The sequence below is a fragment of the Bos mutus genome, chromosome 15, assembly GCF_027580195.1.
Source record: "Bos mutus isolate GX-2022 chromosome 15, NWIPB_WYAK_1.1, whole genome shotgun sequence".
Lineage (NCBI taxonomy): Eukaryota > Metazoa > Chordata > Mammalia > Artiodactyla > Bovidae > Bos > Bos mutus.
In genome coordinates, this window is record NC_091631.1 from 2,036,003 (window position 1) to 2,053,486 (window position 17,484).

The window sequence follows — 17,484 nt, forward strand, 5'->3', positions numbered from 1 at the left end:
TGAAACTCCTGTTATTCTTTGAAGAATAAATCTGCATTGTACTGGGGGCACAGGGCATCTTGTGCACTTTTCAATTATATCTGGAACACCCAATATGTGGTAGCCCAATCCATAAAAACATTTTTAAAAGACTGCTAAAAAAGTCAATACATGATTCAAAGGCATTTTATAATTCTTAACATTAATGTTATCTCAAGAACATGCTTGAAATTATTTTTTCTCCTTAGGAAAATGCTGGATCAAGACTCACCTCTTCACTTTGTTGAGAAAAGGGATGGTGAAAAATAAAATGAAATGCTTCCAGTGTACTTCCCCTATCCCTCAACTTACGGATATCTTTGTATTGATTAAGGTAAGGTGGAAACCAAGAGGCTGTCTTCTCTGGATGATAATGCCCTCAGTGGCCTTCCCACCACCAACAGCAGGAGTAAAGAGGGGATGAGGAGCTGCAGGCTTCTGTCTAGACCGTCACCCTCACTTTCCACCCCACAGCCTCATGGCCTGGTTTCCCCCTCTATGTTGAGACCTAAGGACTAATCGCATGATTCTCTTTACCAGCGGGTCACTCACCACGAAGCCAAGGAATCTCAGGTCAGCCCTCAACCCCTGTTAAATAACAGTCACATCTCTTCATATCCCTTTTTCTAAGCCCAGCAGCCACTTCTGCCCAACTCCTGATCATTCTACTCTTCCTTCTGGAATTGACATTCAGTCATCAGCATAACCAGCACACACTTAGTTTCTCCTCTGAAAGTTCCCTACTTGTCCAGCTGAAATCTGTGTCTTGAGACAGCCATCTCTGTGATGGCAATTTTCTCTTCCACTTTCCTCTCAGTGCTGTATTGTTCCAGGTTCTTGACTTTATAACATTATCATACTCCCTGATTTTTGTTCTCCAAAGTCTTTCTTTTAGTGGTCTTATTTAATTTTGTGGATTTAATGTGATATGAGAAGACTAACTCACTAGCAAACTGCCAATATAGTTTGAATTAATAAAATCTGAGGCAACAAGTCCGACTGCTTACACAACCCTTCCAAGTTAGATGGCCAGAAGGAATCCCAGACTCACCATGACTATTTGGAAATTGCTGCTCTTGCTATTTCTTGAACATCTGCTTCTTCTACACCATTCTTCTGTTATTATACAAAAGTAGAGTCATTATTGCTCCTTCTTTCCCTAATGCCTACATTCAACATATCATGAAATCTAATCAGTTCTGCTTTTGAAATATATCTATAATTGCATAACTTCTCACTACCTCCCTCAGTAGCATCCTGTTCTAAGCCATCATTAACTGTTGTATAGATTAATAAGCTTAATGCAAAGAAAATGGAAATGGGTGACATCATAGTAATCCAGACTTCATTCTTACATGGAAGTTTTCTTTAACCTCACCTACATCTTGGGTCCCTAGATAGAATCTGTCACTATCTTCTAACAGGAAGAATATCTACATTAATTGAATTCTGTTAAGTGTCAGGCAATAATGTTAGACCCATTTTACAGATGGAGAACCTGAACCTCAGACACTCTAGTTAATACACAAGATGACTCAGAAAACACTTGGCACAGCTGGACTGTGCACAACTTGAGTGAAACAGGATTATCGTTTGAAAAATTAAAGGAAGGTAAGGACAGAATATGAGAGTCAAAAGCTTTTGGTAAAGAAGCAAATGCATGAGGGAGCATTTAGGATGTTTCATTATAGAGTTATCCGGAATTCCTCTATTACAACGTCCACCCTTCTAATCAATGCATAGACCAATAACTCTGTCCTAGTCTAACGTGTAAAACCCTGCAGTGCCAGTTTGCACCATCACTCCAGTTTGATATTGAGTTCAAGGGAAGACTGATGACCAAGTGAGAGTGAGCGATACCCCAAGTCAGTTATCTAGCACAAGGCAAAGCTAGAATTTGCATTTAGATGTCCGTAGTCTGGACTCACACTTGTTAACTTCTATTCTCTGGATTTTTTATTCCTTGTACGGGAATTTCTACAGTATTGAACTTTGTGGAAATTACTCATTCTATGTATCCTATTATCTTGTGAGACTATTAAAGTTAGAACTTGATATATTAAACTTTGTATTACTAGAATATAGCACTGCTCATGATACAAGAGTGGTAATCACAATGAAATGAATTAAATTACAGTAACCTATTTTATTGCATGAATATTCTTTGTGTCAGAAAAATCTGAATTGGGAGACTAACAAATCTCATTTTTAAATTTATTTATTGTTCTTTTATTAGTTTTTGCCCACACTGTGCAGCATGTGACATCTTAGTTCGCAACCAGGCATCAGACCCATGCCCCCTATGTTGGAAGCACAGAGGCTTAACCACTGAACCACTAGGGATCTCATTTTTAACAAATCTCTGCAATGATCTCATATAAGTCTCCTTCCATTTCTGTACTTCAGTTTCAATCATTTATGAGGATAGAGGTACTGGGTTATATTATCATCCAAATCCTTTAAGCTAGAACATTTTATATTTCTAACATTACTTAAAAATTACTTTAGTTGTTATGCCTATATTTAATTTAGAAAATTCAGATATAAGGTATAACTTGAACATAATTATGGTTCTAAGCTCAGGTATCACCCAGATCTTCTTTTTTTATTGATACAGTGCATTTTCATAGTTCCTAAATAATCCCCATGAAGAACAGTACAGTCGTGACTGAGTTCATTTTTGCCGGGATAACTGATGACCCACAACTGCAGATCCCACTCTTTCTAGTGTTCACGCTCATTTACCTCCTCACTCTGGTTGGGAACCTGGGGGTGATCACGCTGATCCTGCTGGACTCTCGTCTCCACACTCCCATGTACTTCTTCCTTAGCAACCTCGCTCTGGTGGACTTTGGTTACTCCACAGCCGTCACTCCCAAAGTGATGCCTGGATTCCTCACGGGAGACAAGGTCATTTCCTACGAAGCTTGTGCTGCTCAGTTGTATTTTTTTGGTAGCTTTCTCTCTGTGGAAACTTTTCTCTTGGCCTTAATGGCCTATGACCGTCATGCGGCAGTGTGTAAACCACTCCGTTACACCAATATCATGACACCAAGGGTGTGTGCCTGGACGGTCATAGGGTCCTACGTCCTTGGTTTTCTAGTGGCCTCTGTTCACACTTGGAATGCGTTCAGTCTCTCTTTCTGTAGATCGAATGTGATTGATCACTTTTTCTGTGATGCTACTCCTCTCCTGGCTCTCTCATGCTCAGATAACAACAGAAGTGAGATGGTTTTATTTCTTCTGGTTGGCTTCAATGTCCTTTTTTCTAACCTGGTCATCCTGGTCTCCTATCTGTTTATCTTTGTCACCATTCTGAGGATGCGCTCATCTGGAGGACATCAGAAGGCCTTTTCCACCTGTGCTTCCCACCTCACTGCTGTCTTCATTTTTTATGGGACGGGTTCCTTCATGTACTTTCAGCCTGGCTCCCACCATTCCAGGAGCACAGACAAAGTGGCGTCTGTGTTCTACGCCATAGTCATCCCCATGCTGAATCCGCTGATCTATAGTCTGAGGAACAAAGAGGTCAAGGGTGCCCTAAAAAAGGCTGTGGGGAAAGCAAAGTCTTCCATAACATTCATATCTTAATTATATGGAAACAACAACAGAATGGTTACATACACGTCAAATCAAGCTAGGGAAAATATTGACTTGCTCGGTCAATAATTATGTAATTTTTTTTTTTTTACATCATTCCTCAAGTTTTAAGTCTAGGAAACAAACATGTTGACAAAATGCAATCTCAGGAATAATAACTTTTCAGGAATCTAGCATGAAACTATAATTAATATTTTTTAAATTCTTGTAAATTATATTTTATTGTATATTTGTTCCATGATGAACCATACTTTCATATGGACATTTATGCTCACCCACATATTTAAGTACATGCCCCCTGCATCTTATTTTCATGCAACTTACATGTAACTCACACATTCATGGATGCAGAGAAAAATGAGTTCAAGAGTCAAATGGGATTGGTCTGTTTTTATACTGCCATTTGAACCAATGATTTTGGTATCTGATGATACATTTTTAAATATAATTTTATATATTTTAAAATAGAAATAGTCATTTTGTATGTGATTGTATTAAAAAGAACTCTATATTTGAAATTATTTCATTTAAATACTTAATACTCCTGCCAAACATCGTCACTATACGTTTAATACTAGTGCTTTGTTTTTTTAATTCTTTTCAATGACAATAAGCATCATTAAATGGACATCTTTATTTATCTCAATTTTCATCTTTATGGACTCATTACCCAGAGTAACATCTACATGAGACAATTTTAACAGAAAAAAAGCATAGCAGAGTATAAAGGGAAATTAATGAAAGTATAATTTAAAGCATGATATAAAAATAACAACATTTAGTTTTATAGCCAGGCTTAATTCTTTTTCTATAGATTTCCAGCTTAGGACACATTTTATGCTCTTTCCTTTCCAATTACAGCCAGGTCACCAACTGATAAATCACCATTCAGGCTCAAATTAGAGGTTGAGCTGACTGGTCCTTCAGTTCAGTTCAGTTCAGTTCAGTCACTCAGTAGTGTCCAGTTCTTTGTGCCCCAATGAACTGTGGCATGCCAGGCCTCCCTGTCCATCACTAACTCCCGGAGTTCACTCAAACTCATGTCCATAGAGTCGGTGATGCCATCCAGCCATCTCATCCTCTTTCGTCCCCTTCTCCTCCTGCCCCCAATCCCTCCCAGCATCAGAGTCTTTTCCAATGAATCAGCTCTTCGCATGAGGTGGCCAAAGTACTGGAGTTTCAGCTTTAGCATCAGTCCTTCCAAAGAACACCAGGACTGACCTCCTTTAGAATGGACTGGTTGGATCTCCTTGCAGTCCAAGGGACTCTCAAGAGTCTTCTCCAACACCACAGTTTAAAAGCATCAATTGTTCGGCACTCAGCTTTCTTCACAGTCCAACTCTTACATCCACATATGACCCCTGGAAAAACCATAGCCTTGACTAGATGGACCTTTGTTGGCAAAGTAATGTCTCTGCTTTTCAATATGCTGTCTAGGTTGGTCATAACTTTCCTTCCAAGGAGTAAGCATCTTTTAATTTCATGGCTGCAATCACCATCTGCAGTGATTTTGGAGCCCCCAAAAACAAAGTCTGACACTGTTTCCACTGTTTCTCCATTTATTTGCCATGAAGTGATGGGACCAGATGCCATGATCTTCGTTTTCTGAATGGTGAGCTTTAACCTAACTTTTTCACTCTCCTCTTTCACTTTCATCATGAGGCTTTTGAGTTCCTCTTCACTTTCTGCCATAAGGGTGGTGTCATCTGCATATCTGAGGTTCTTGATATTTCTCCTGGCAATCTTGATTCCAGCTTGTGCTTCTTCCAGTCCAGCCTTTCTCATGATGTACTCTGCATATAAGTTAAATAAGCAGGGTGACAATATACAGCCTTGACGTACTCCTTTTCCTATTTGGAACCACTCTGTTGTTCCATGTCCAGTTCTGACTGTTGCTTCCTGACCTGCATATAGGTTTCTCAAGAGTCTCAAAAATGATAGAATGATCTCTGTTCATTTCCAAGGCAAACCGTTCAATATCACAGTAATCCAAGTCTATGCCCCAACCAGTAATGGTGAAGAAGCTGAAGTTGAACAGTTCTATGAAGATCTACAAGACCTTTTAGAACAAACACCAAAAAAAGATATCCTTTTTATTATAGGGGACTGGAATGCAAAAGTAGGAAGTCAAGAAACACCTGGAGTAACAGGCAAATTTGGCCTTGGAATATGGAATGAAGCAGGGCAAAGGCTAATAGAGTTTTGCCAAGAGAACACACTGGTCATAGCAAACACTCTCTTCCAACAACACAAGAGAAAACTCTACACATGGACATCACCAGGTGGTCAACACCGAAATCAGATTGATTATATTCTTTGCAGTCAAAGATGGAGAAGCTCTATACAGTCAGCAAAAACAAGACCAGGAGCTGACTGTGGCTCAGATCATGAACTCCTTATTGCCAAATTCAGACATAAATTGAAGAAAGTAGGGAAAACCACTAGACCATTCAGGTATGACCTTATCAAATCCCTTATGATTATACAGTGGAAGTGAGAAATAGATTTAAGGGCCTAGATCTGATAGATAGAGTGCCTGATGACTTATGGACTGAGGTTCGTGACATGGTACGGGAGACAGGGATCAAGACCATCCCCATGGAAAAGAAATGCAAAAAGCAAAATGGCTGTCTGGGGAGGTCTTACAAATAGCTGTGAAAAGAAGAGAAGTGAAAAGCAAAGGAGAAAAGGGAAGATATAAACATCTGAATGCAGAGTTCCAAAGATTAGCAAGAAGAGATAAGAAAGCCTTCTTCAGTGATCAATGCAAAGAAATAGAGGAAAACAACAGAATGGGAAAGACTAGAGATCTCTTCAAGAAAATTAGACATGCCAAGGGAACATTTCATGCAAAGATAGGCTTGATAAAGGACAGGACTTAACAGAAGCAGACAATATTAAGAAGTGGCAAGTATACACAGAAGAACTGTACAAAAAATATATTCACGACCAAGATAACCATGATGGTCTGATGACTCACCTAGAGCCAGACATCCTGGAATGTGAAATCAAGTGGGCCTTAGAAAGCATCACTACGAACAAAGCTAGTGGAGGTGATGGAATTCCAGTTGAACCATTTCAAATCCTGAAAGATGATGCTGTGAAAGTGCTGCACTCAATATGCCAGCATATTTGGGAAACTCAGCAGTGGCCACAGGACTGGAAAAGGTCAGTTTTCATTCCAATCCCAAAGAAAGGCAATGGCAAAGAATGCTCAAACTACCGCACAATTGCACTCATCTCACATGCTAATAAAGTAATGCTCAAAATTCTCCAAGCCAGGCTTCAGCAATATGTGAACTGTGAACTTCCAGATGTTCAAGCTAGTTTTAGAAAAGGCAGAGGCACCAGAGATTAAATTGCCAACATCCGCTGGATCATGGAAAAAGCAAGAGAGTTTCAGAAAAACATCTATTTCTGCTTTATTGACTATGCCAAAGCCTTTGACTGTTTGGATCACAATAAATTGTGGTAAATTCTAAAAGAGATGGGAATACCAGACCACCTGACTGGTCCTTACCATTCTCTAAGAATAAGCTAGTCTAGCTTTTAAATTTGGGTATATTAGAAGACTAAGACTCATTCAGAGATATGATAATAATTGCTTATAAACATATCTCTTAAAGCTAAAATAGTACCAACTTAACTTAGTCTAATGAGAATGTCTTTGAATTATCAATTCTCTATGTATTTGTTTTACTGCAATTATTTCTTTCTAGGTTAAATGATTTAGAACACATATAGGAAATATATAAGAATGTAAATTTATTTCAAAACCATGGACCCATATGTGGGAAGCAATGTTTTGAATGGGATGTTTTGAATCTCGCGTTGAGGGCTCCTGTGGTTTGACTTGAAGAGCCAGCTTATCCTTTTATGGGATAATGGAGAGTGGCTCAGTGGTAAAGAATCTGCCTGCCAATGCATGAGCTGCAGGAGCCATGAGTTTGATCCCTGGGTTGGGAAGATCCCCTGGAGGAGGAAATGGCAGCACATTCCAGTATTAATCCTAGGATAATCCAATGGACAGAGGAGCCTGGTGGGTTACAATCCATGGATCGCAAAGTCAGACATAACTGAGCAATTGTGCATAACAATGAAATGGAGATACTTAAAATGTATATCCTTCAGAACTAAGTGAAAGATCACAGCAACAGATTATCTCTCATGATAGGAAAGATTTTTCCTTTTGGAGAAAAGGAACCAAAGATGGTAACAATAACCCTGTGTACGAGACAGCAAAAGAGACACTGATGTATAGATCAGTCTTATGGACTCTGTGGGAGAGGGAGAGGGTGGGGAGATTTGGGAGAATGGCATTGAAACATGTATAATATCATGTATGAAACGAGTCGCCAGTCCAGGTTCGATGCACGATACTGGATGCTTGGGGCTGGTGCACTGGGACGACCCAGAGGGAGGGTATGGGGAGGGAGGAGGGAGGAGGGTTCAGGATGGGGAACACATGTATACCTGTGGCGGATTCATTTTGATATTTGGCAAAACTAACACAATATTGTAAAGTTTAAAAATAAATTTAAAAAAAAGAAAAGGAACCAAGTTCTTCATTTTCTATGAATTATCCTTATAAAATGCTAAAGCCTCCCTGGAACATTTCAAGTGTGAAGAATCATTTTGGCTACCTGTTTTGCAAATCCCAGTGTAAAAACCAAAGTGCTGAGCCCCTTGTTAAAAATGTATAGTAATTTTAAGTTAGCAAGAACAGAGTGTTAAACGCACTGCAGAACCTTCTAAGCACAAGGTCTTCATGGCTACATGGGATTCATGCTCATGAAGCCATCCCTGAACACTCTGCTTCCTCTTGTATATAATCTTATAAATTATTGGTCATAAAGTTTGTTCAAGGTTTTCCATAACATCTTATGGAAATGAACTTTTTGGCCAACCCAAATACAAAACCTTAATATCTAAAGTACTGTCCACATTTTACATCGTAGTGAACATGCAGATTAAAGCGACCGTGGAAGAACACTGCACATCGTTTAGAACGGCCGAGGCCCAGAACACTGGCAGCATCAAGTGCTACTAAGGATGTGCGGCAATAGGAGCTCCCATTCATTGCCAGTAGCAATGCAAAATAGGACCATCTCTTTGGAAGACAGTTTGTCAGTTTCTTACAAAGCTAACCACACTCTTACTATATAATGTAGCACTTGTTTTACTTGGTATTTACCCAAATATGTTGAAAACTTACAAGTAGCACACAAAAAGTAGCTCAATTTATAGCAACTTTATTCATTATTAAGAAAACATGGAAGCAATCAATATGTCCTTCAATAAATGAATGGATTGATATTGTGCAATTCAAACAATAGAATGTTATTTGGTGTTAAACAAATGAGCTATCCAGCCATGAAAGGACATGAAAAATATTTAAATTCATATTTCTAAGTAAAGAGACCAATGTGAATCGACTACCAACTGCCTGGTTTTGCTATTAACATTCTGGAAAAGGCAAAACTATGGTGATAGTAAAAAACAGTGCTTTTTAAGAGTTCAGGGTTTGAAAAGGATGAGTAGATGGATCACAGAGGATTTTTAGTGTATCAAAAATAGAGAAGACTTTTGAGAGTCCCTTGGACTGCAAGGAGATCCAACCAGTCCATTCTGAAGGAGATCAGCCCTGGGATTTCTTTGGAAGAAATGATGCTAAAACTGAAACTCCAGTACTTTGGCCACCTCATGGGAAGAGTTGACTCATTGGAAAAGACTCTGATGCTGGGAGGGATTGGGGGCAAGAGGAGAAGGGGACGACAGAGGATGAGATGGCTGGATGGCATCACTGACTCGATGGACGTTGAGTCTGAGTGAACTCCGGGAATTGGTGATGGACAGGGAGGCCTGGCGTGCTGCGATTCATGGGGTCACAAAGAGTCGGACACGACTGAGCAACTGATCTGATCTGATAATGAAAGATAACACCATCATCAGTTTTCAGTTCAGTCGCTCAGTCGTGTCCGACTCTTTGCGACCCCGTGAATCACAGCACACCAGGCCTCCCTGTCCATCACCAACTCCTGGAGTTTACTCAAACTCAACGTCCATCTAATCAGTGATGCCATCCAGCCATCTCATCCTCTGCCGTCCCCTTCTCCGACTGCCCCCAATCCCTCCCAGCATCAGAGTTTTTCCAATGAGTCAACTCTTCCCATGAGGTGGCCAAAGTACTGGAGTTTCAGCTTCAGCATCATTCCTTCCAAAGAAATTCTAGGCTCATCTCCTTCATAATGGACTGGTTGGATCTCCTTGCAGTCCAAGGGACTCAATAGTCTTCTCAACACCACAGTTCAAAAGCATCAATTCTTCGGCGCTCAGCCTTCTTCACAGTCCAACTCTCACATCCATACATGACCACAGGAAAAACCATAGCCTTGACTAGACGGACCTTTGTTGGCAAAGTAATGTCTCTGCTTTTGAATATGCTATCTAGGTTGGTTATAACTTTCCTTCCAAGGAGTAAGCATCTTTTAATTTCATGGCTGCAGTCACCATCTGCATACACTTGTCCAAATCCATGGACTATCCAACACTAAAAGTGAACCCTAATGTAAACTGCTACCTTTATATGGTTATGAGGTGTCAATGTATATTCATTCTTGGCGAGGAAAAATAGCATTCTAGTGAGTGATATTGCTAGTTGGGAGGCTATAAATGTGTGGTGACATGGGGCGTATCGCAGAAATGATCATAAAATTTACACAACTTAATTGAGATTGATCAAGAAAAAAGAGAGAACACTGAAACTACTTAACAGAAATAAGAAGGTTTAAAAGAATTCTAAGAGGAATTATATGGTAACAGTTGACAGACGCAATTTCTATAAAAGACACCAACAAACACTATAGATTCAAGGACAAATAAAGAGATAAATGAACTTACACTAAGTAAAAAATTAGATTAATCATAACTAAAACACTACCCAAAGCAAAAATTTTATGTTCAAGTGGCTTCACTGGTGAATTGTCCTAAACCTTTAGAGAAGAAATTAATAACACAATATTGCATAGAATATACAATAGGGAGAAACACATTTTTGTTTTGTGTATCCCTTACCTGTTTATTGTGGATGTAGATACTTTTATTACTTTTGTCTGTTAACCTTCCTACTAACATTATAAGTGGTTAATTTGCTACTTTTTTTGTATAATTGCCTTTGCCAATGAGATTTCTCCTTTCAGAATATTCTGTTTGTGGTTGTAGCTTATTCCTTTCCACTTAGAGAAGTCTCATTTACATTTCTTGTAAAGCTAGTTTGGTGGTCCTGGACTCTTTTAGATCTTGCTAAGCTGTAAAACTTCTGACTTTTCCTTCCAATGTTAATGATAGTCCTTCCAGGTAGAGTATCTTGGTTTTCCCCTTTCATCACTTTAAGCATACCATGCCACCTTCTTCTGGCCTGCAGAGTTTCTGCTGAAAGTTAGATGATATCCTTCTGGTTGCTCCTTTGTACATGATTTGTTGCTTTCCCCCTTGTTTCTTTTAATATTCTCTCTTTAATTTTTGCCTTTTTAATTACAAGGTGTCTTGGTGTGGACTTTTTGGAGTAGATCCTGTTTGGGATTCTCTGTGTTTCCTGGAGTTGGATATCTGTTTCCTTTCCCAGGTTAGAGAAGTTTTCAGCTTTATGTCTTAAGATATGTTCTCTTCCGTTTTCTCTCTCTCTTTTCTTCCTGGAACCCCTATCACAAGAATTAGTTTCCTTGATGTTGTCTTAGAGGTCTCTTGAACTATTCTCATTTCTCAATGTTTGTTTTTCTTTTTTTCTGTTCTGCGTGTGTGATTTCCACTAGCCTGTCTTCCAGTCCACTGATTCATTCCTCCATATCATCTAATCTTCTGCTTACTTTTTTCTAGTGTATTTTTTAATTTCAATTATTCTTCAGCTTTGTTCAGATCTTCTTTATGTTCTCTACTTTGTTACAAGTTTCACTATGTCCATCTTTTCTTCTCCTGAGTTCTTTGAGCATCTTTTGGAGCAAACCCTTGAACTCTTTATTGGATAGATTGGATATATCCATTTAGTTCTTATGAACTTTATCTTGTTATTTCATTTGGATCATATTATTTTGTTGCCTTATTTTGACTGATTAATTAATTAGTCAAATTCGCTACTTTATATGTATTTGATAGGTTGGTTATGTTCCCCGGTCTTGGAAAGTGGCTTGATGTAGGAGACATCCTACGTGTCCCAGCAGGGCACTCCCCTCTGCTCCCCAGGGCTCTGTGCTCCAGGGGAGGCCCCTGTATGGGTGGTGGAGTCATTTTGCTGCAGCAGGATGACTTATCTGGGTGTGCAGATAGGTGTGACTGGCCTCTGGTCTGGCTGGTCACTGGGCCTGGCCTTGTGCAGAGGCTGTCAGCTGCTGGTTGGAAGGACTGGATCCTAGCCAGGCTGACTGTGTGTCTAGGAGAGTCCTCTGTAGTGCTGGCCCAATGGTGAGTCAGGCTGGGTCAAGGTGGCTGGCTATAAGCCCCCAGGGCACCAGGAGCAAGTGCTGCCCTGCTGGTGAGTGGAAGTGGGTCCCTGGCTGACTCCCTGAGGGTCCCAAGGAGTGCTCAGGTACAGACGCCTAGGTATAAGAGAAACAAGTTTTGAGAATGTATGTACAGCATAATCACTACAGTTAATTATACTCTACTGTATATTTAAAAGTTTCTCAGAGGGTAGACCTTGATTTCTTAACCAAAGGAAATAAATTGTAATTACATTAGGTGATGAATATGTTAATTAAACTTACCAAGGTAATCATTTAAGTATATATATTATATACATAAAATTAACACATATATACATATGTGTGTGTGTGTGTGCTTCAGTTATGTCTGACTTTTTGTGACTTTGAAGACTTTTGAGAGTCCCTTGGACTGCAAGGAAATCCAACCAGTCCATCCTAAAGGAAATCAGTCCTGAATATTCATGGGATGGACTGATGTTGAAACTGAAACTCCAATACTTAGGCCACCTGATGTGAAGAGCTGACTCATTTGAAAAGACCCTGATGCTGGGAGGGATTGAAGGTGGGAGAAGGGGACGAGAGAAGATGAGATGGTTTGATGGCATCACTGACTCGATGGACATGAGTTTGAGTAAACTCCAGGAGTTGGTGATGGACAGGGAGGCCTGGCATGCTGTGGCCCATGGGGTCGGAAAGAGTTGGACACAGCTGAGCAACTGAACTGAACTGAACTGATGGTGTGTAACCTGCCAAACTCCTCTGTTGATGGGAGTATCCAGGCAGGAATACTGGAGTGGGTTGCTATGCCCTCTGCCAGGGTTTTTTTCCAACTCAGGGATTGAAATCTCTTGCATCTCCTGCATTGGCAGGCAGGTCTTCTTACACTGGTGCCCCCTGGGAAGTCATATACATATATATATGTATATACTCAGCTTGGTGGTTGTCAAATTTCTATAATGTCATATAACAATTATATTTCAAGGAGGTGGGAATAATAAAAGTAAACATTATTTAGAGATACTTAACAAACTCATCAGAGATCAGAATAGGATATAATTTTCTATTATACTTTGCATTTGAATGGGAATGTATAGAATTATTTCTCACTACTTTTTGTTTGCTATATATTTCAGGTTCCCTGAAAATCACATTGATAAAATTCTAATTGAACTAACTTTATGGATAGTGGCAGAGATCATATACACGCTCACTACAAAAGTGTTCTTCCTACACACAAAGAAATGCCTTTGCAGATAGGACATTTCTTTGCAGATAGGCGTGTACAGTTGTTATCCGACATGCATTTTATCACACTCTCTTGTTTCACTTACAGAAACCTGTAGAGTCACTTGTGGAAGATGTCAGTATTACTAAGTGTAAGAATGAGAAGGCGTGGTCTCTCTTTACCACTTAGAAATGAATTACTTGGAAAACCACTCGACCCTTATATGACTGTAAGAAATCTGAGAAATATAGTTTCATCTAAAGGTATGAATATGCATAAAAGGGAAGCAAGATTAGTATTGGGTTAGAATAAAGCTGGAATACTTGCGATTTGCTAGGTTTTACCCCAATCAGGCTAAGATTTCCAAATTCAAGGGGCACAATAGGCACAGAAAGATATTTACTTTCCAATGGGAAAGAAAGAAAATCCCACAGGATTTATGGAAGCAATGTCTGAGGCTTTGTGGTTCGATGCCCCAGCAAACCCCCCTGGAACAGGAAGGATGTGTTTTCCTTCCTGCTCTGATGTCCACATCAGCAGCTTCCAAGAGTGTTAACAGCCTCTTTTTCTTTATTTTTGAGAACAGATGGGTATACTGTGGAAGAAATACCAACTCATACACCCATGACTGTGCTTAGTTGGTTCCCTAAGTATTTGATCCCCAAAGGCAAGATTTTAATTAAAATACTGAGTGCATGAGGCCTGGACCTGTGGATGGATCACAGGAGAGTTTGTTCCTGGGAGGTTCACGTCAGAGTAATTCCCTTCAAGACATTTGTCATCAGACCCTCAGTCCCAACCTGACTTTATTGAAACTCACTAGAGTGAGAATAACCTGGGGCCCTGGGCAGCTTGTTCTCTTGATTTTATTGTATCACAAGCGGGTGTCGGTGCAGGAGGCCTTTTCCTTCACAGTGACATTGCTGCAACACGTTAGTCAGAATGACCTTGGCTAGCACGCTCTGACAAGAGGAGTCTTCTATGTGGACTGAGTGATTTACTAAGCATTTCACATCCTCCATCTTATTTCATCTCCACCGCTCTATGAAACATCAGGGGTGGGAATCACTAATTCCATTAAAAAAATACAGTAAGTGAGGCTAACTGTAGTGAAAGACTTCACTTTTGTTCTCATCTGAAATGAGAAATCTAGAACGGAGGACTTTTGAGGTTTGAAGTGTAGTGCCAAGGAATCTACTTATGGTCCAAAAGATGTCTTTAAATTAATGAGATAAGATAATTCACAAGGTACAAACTCATGGTTATAACATAAACAAATCATGGGAGCTACAATGCACAACATAGTGAGTACAGTTCATATTCCTATACTGCATATTTGAAAGTTATTAAGTGAGCAGATCTTAAAAATGCTCATCACAGGGGAGAAAAATTGTAATTATATCAGAATGGATGCTACCTAGACTTACTGTGATGATCATTTTTCAGTACATTCAAGTATCAAATCATTACGCTGTACATCTGAAATTGATATATGTCAATTTTCCCTCTATTTAAAAGAGGTAATTTAGGACCATAAGAGGGGGAAGCCATAACCTGCTTGTCCTACTAAGCTTTCATCCAACCTCATCTTGTAGGGTTGTTGGTAGTTATGTTGCTGTGACTTGAGTAGAAATTAGTAGAAAAGGAATTGGGATTGCATCTTGGAGTAGCTTTAGGAAATATTGACCATTGCTTTGCATATATAAGCCATCCAGTCATTTTTTCTTAAGAGTTAGAAAATAAGTGTTTTATATTATCAAGTGTTTGATTCCTTAATATATATATTCACTTCAATATATTTCAGTTTAAAAAGGAAATTATTGGACTTTGACACTGAAATTAATAACTGATACAGTGGGTTGAAATCTGCCTCTTGTTTCCTATTCAACACACTAGTTTTTCATTTCATTTTTGTCCTTTGCTTTGGACTAGAGTTATCTCAGACTAAGTAATTAATTTTCCTCTTTTCGTCTCCTATTATTGGGACTTTTGTCCTTCACTTATTAAGTTGTACCTTGATATTTTAATTTTTCTTCATTATGAAAGAACTGTATAACATTTTTATTCTGATTGATTCCCACCTCTTTTGCTTTTATTGTCAAGTATTTTAGGATCTTCCCAACCCAGGGATCGAATCCGAGTCTCCTGCATTGCAGGCAGACGCTTTACCATCCGGGCCACCAGGGAAGCTGGCATTTTAGCTTTACATGCAATTAAAACTTTAGAAGAATTTTTCAATAGTATTTAAAACACTTCATATATTTATTTGTGTTATCAACATGTTAGTTTTTCCAGTATTTTTTCTAATTTCCTCTATTTTTCATTTTGGAACTTTTTTGCAGAAGAATCTTCTTTAATAATTCTGTCAGCATAGATCTATAGGCAATTGGATTATTCCACTCCACCCTGAATCAGTTACTTATGTTGAAAAACTGTAGTCAGTTTCACTGTAGCTCTTACAAAAATAATGTTTAGTTTTCTTCTCTGGCTGCTTTTCATATTTACTTTTTGATTTTCATTAAATGAAAATATCATGATCAATCTGAGGAGCTCAGGAGTATTCTGAATGATACTACACTTATTCTCAAACTTATGCTATATAAAGTTTGTAGGAGTTCCTTTAAAAGTAGGTCCAGAATTAAATAAAGTTGGGAAAACATTGGATTTGTCAAATCTAAACTTTAGGATCACTGATAAGTAAATTCCCATGAAAGTGCTACACAGCATACCACAAATATTTGAAAAAAGAGTCCCATGGATCACTTTTTGAGACAAGCCGTCTCACGGTGATCCACTTCTACCATATACCAGCTGTTCTGCACTGTGTGTGAACACCCTTCCTAGGAGATGAGCATAAAGTTTAAATGTCATACTTAGGATTGCTATAGCCTGATTCCTCACATATAATTGCTGTGTGTCTTTTGCAAGCTGCTTAACTTCTCAAATGTGTTTTTTTCTTCTGAATTTTAAAAGTTGATAGTAATAATGTCTATATGGGAATTTTTATGAGTACTGTATTAGATTGGGCCTGGCATATAATATATGCACAGCAGTCATGTATATGTTATGCAAATAACATATAATCTAAATTTTATGTATATATACACACACACACACACATATATATACATTATACTATTAATGAAAACAGCATTACAGCCATTCTAAATGCTAATAGCAACTGACTTGTAATTTTCTGACCATAATCATCACTTTTTATTTGTAGCATAATAATTTGTAAGAATGATGCTGAAGCTGAAACTCCAGTACTTTGGCCACCTCCTGCAAAGAGTTGACTCATTAGAAAAGTCTCTGATGCTGGGAGGTATTGCGGGCAGGAGGAGAAGGGGACGACAGAGGATGAGATGGCTGGATGGCATCACTGACTCAATGGACATGAGTTTGAGTGAACTCCGGGAGTTGGTGATGGACAGGGAGGCCTGGCGTGCTGCGATTCATGGGGTCACAAGGAGTCGGACATGACTGAGCGACTGAACTGAACTGAACTGACTGAATTTGTAAGCATGTTTTATATTGCAATTTACAGAGTAAGCTTCTCTGTTTTCTGGGAAAAAAGGATTTAATATGTTGTGTGTTCTTAAGGGTGAGTTAATAAAAGAATAGCAATAACCATAAAAACATTTTTGAGAGATTATCACTTTTGACACTGCAATGAGGGTGTATATAAAAGTTGTCTTCCGAGTACATTATGATACAGTGATGCATACAGAAGTGTCATGTCGATGTTACACAAGTGTTTAGAGTTTCGTAGTACAAAATGGAGAATCTGGTATTAAATCTAGGTAAGTCTATTGAACTTTATATGCTTATCTCTCTCACACTATACAGACATTGTCCAACCATGGACTTAGAAGAAAGATTCTAATGCATTTCTAGTTATGACAGTAGCAGCTGTTTCTACCAGCATAACCATACACAACAAACACTGATAGTCTAAATTATAAGGTGGTCTCAATACTTCGGTGTATGAGAATTCCATTCAATCATCCCAAAATATCACAAGGAAAATTCTAGGAATTACTCCACTGGGGCTTTTAAAACATAGGCTATAAGAAAGAGATTTTGGGTATGATGGATTCTCCTTGAGAAATAGGTTACGGCTTGGCGCACAATGATGCATGTTTCCAAATCAGTGGGACTGAA

General features: G+C 38.9%; 1 protein-coding gene across 1 annotated transcript; it reads left to right on the forward strand.

Annotated features, from left to right (window-relative positions):
- The first annotated feature begins 2,661 nt into the window (after positions 1-2,661).
- LOC102274051 (olfactory receptor 5B12-like) lies at positions 2,662-3,609 on the forward strand. The gene has a single exon (XM_014482043.2). The coding sequence runs from the start codon at positions 2,665-2,667 to the stop codon at positions 3,607-3,609; it is 945 nt and encodes a 314-aa protein (XP_014337529.2). The 5' UTR covers positions 2,662-2,664.
- Positions 3,610-17,484: the final 13,875 nt, after the last annotated feature.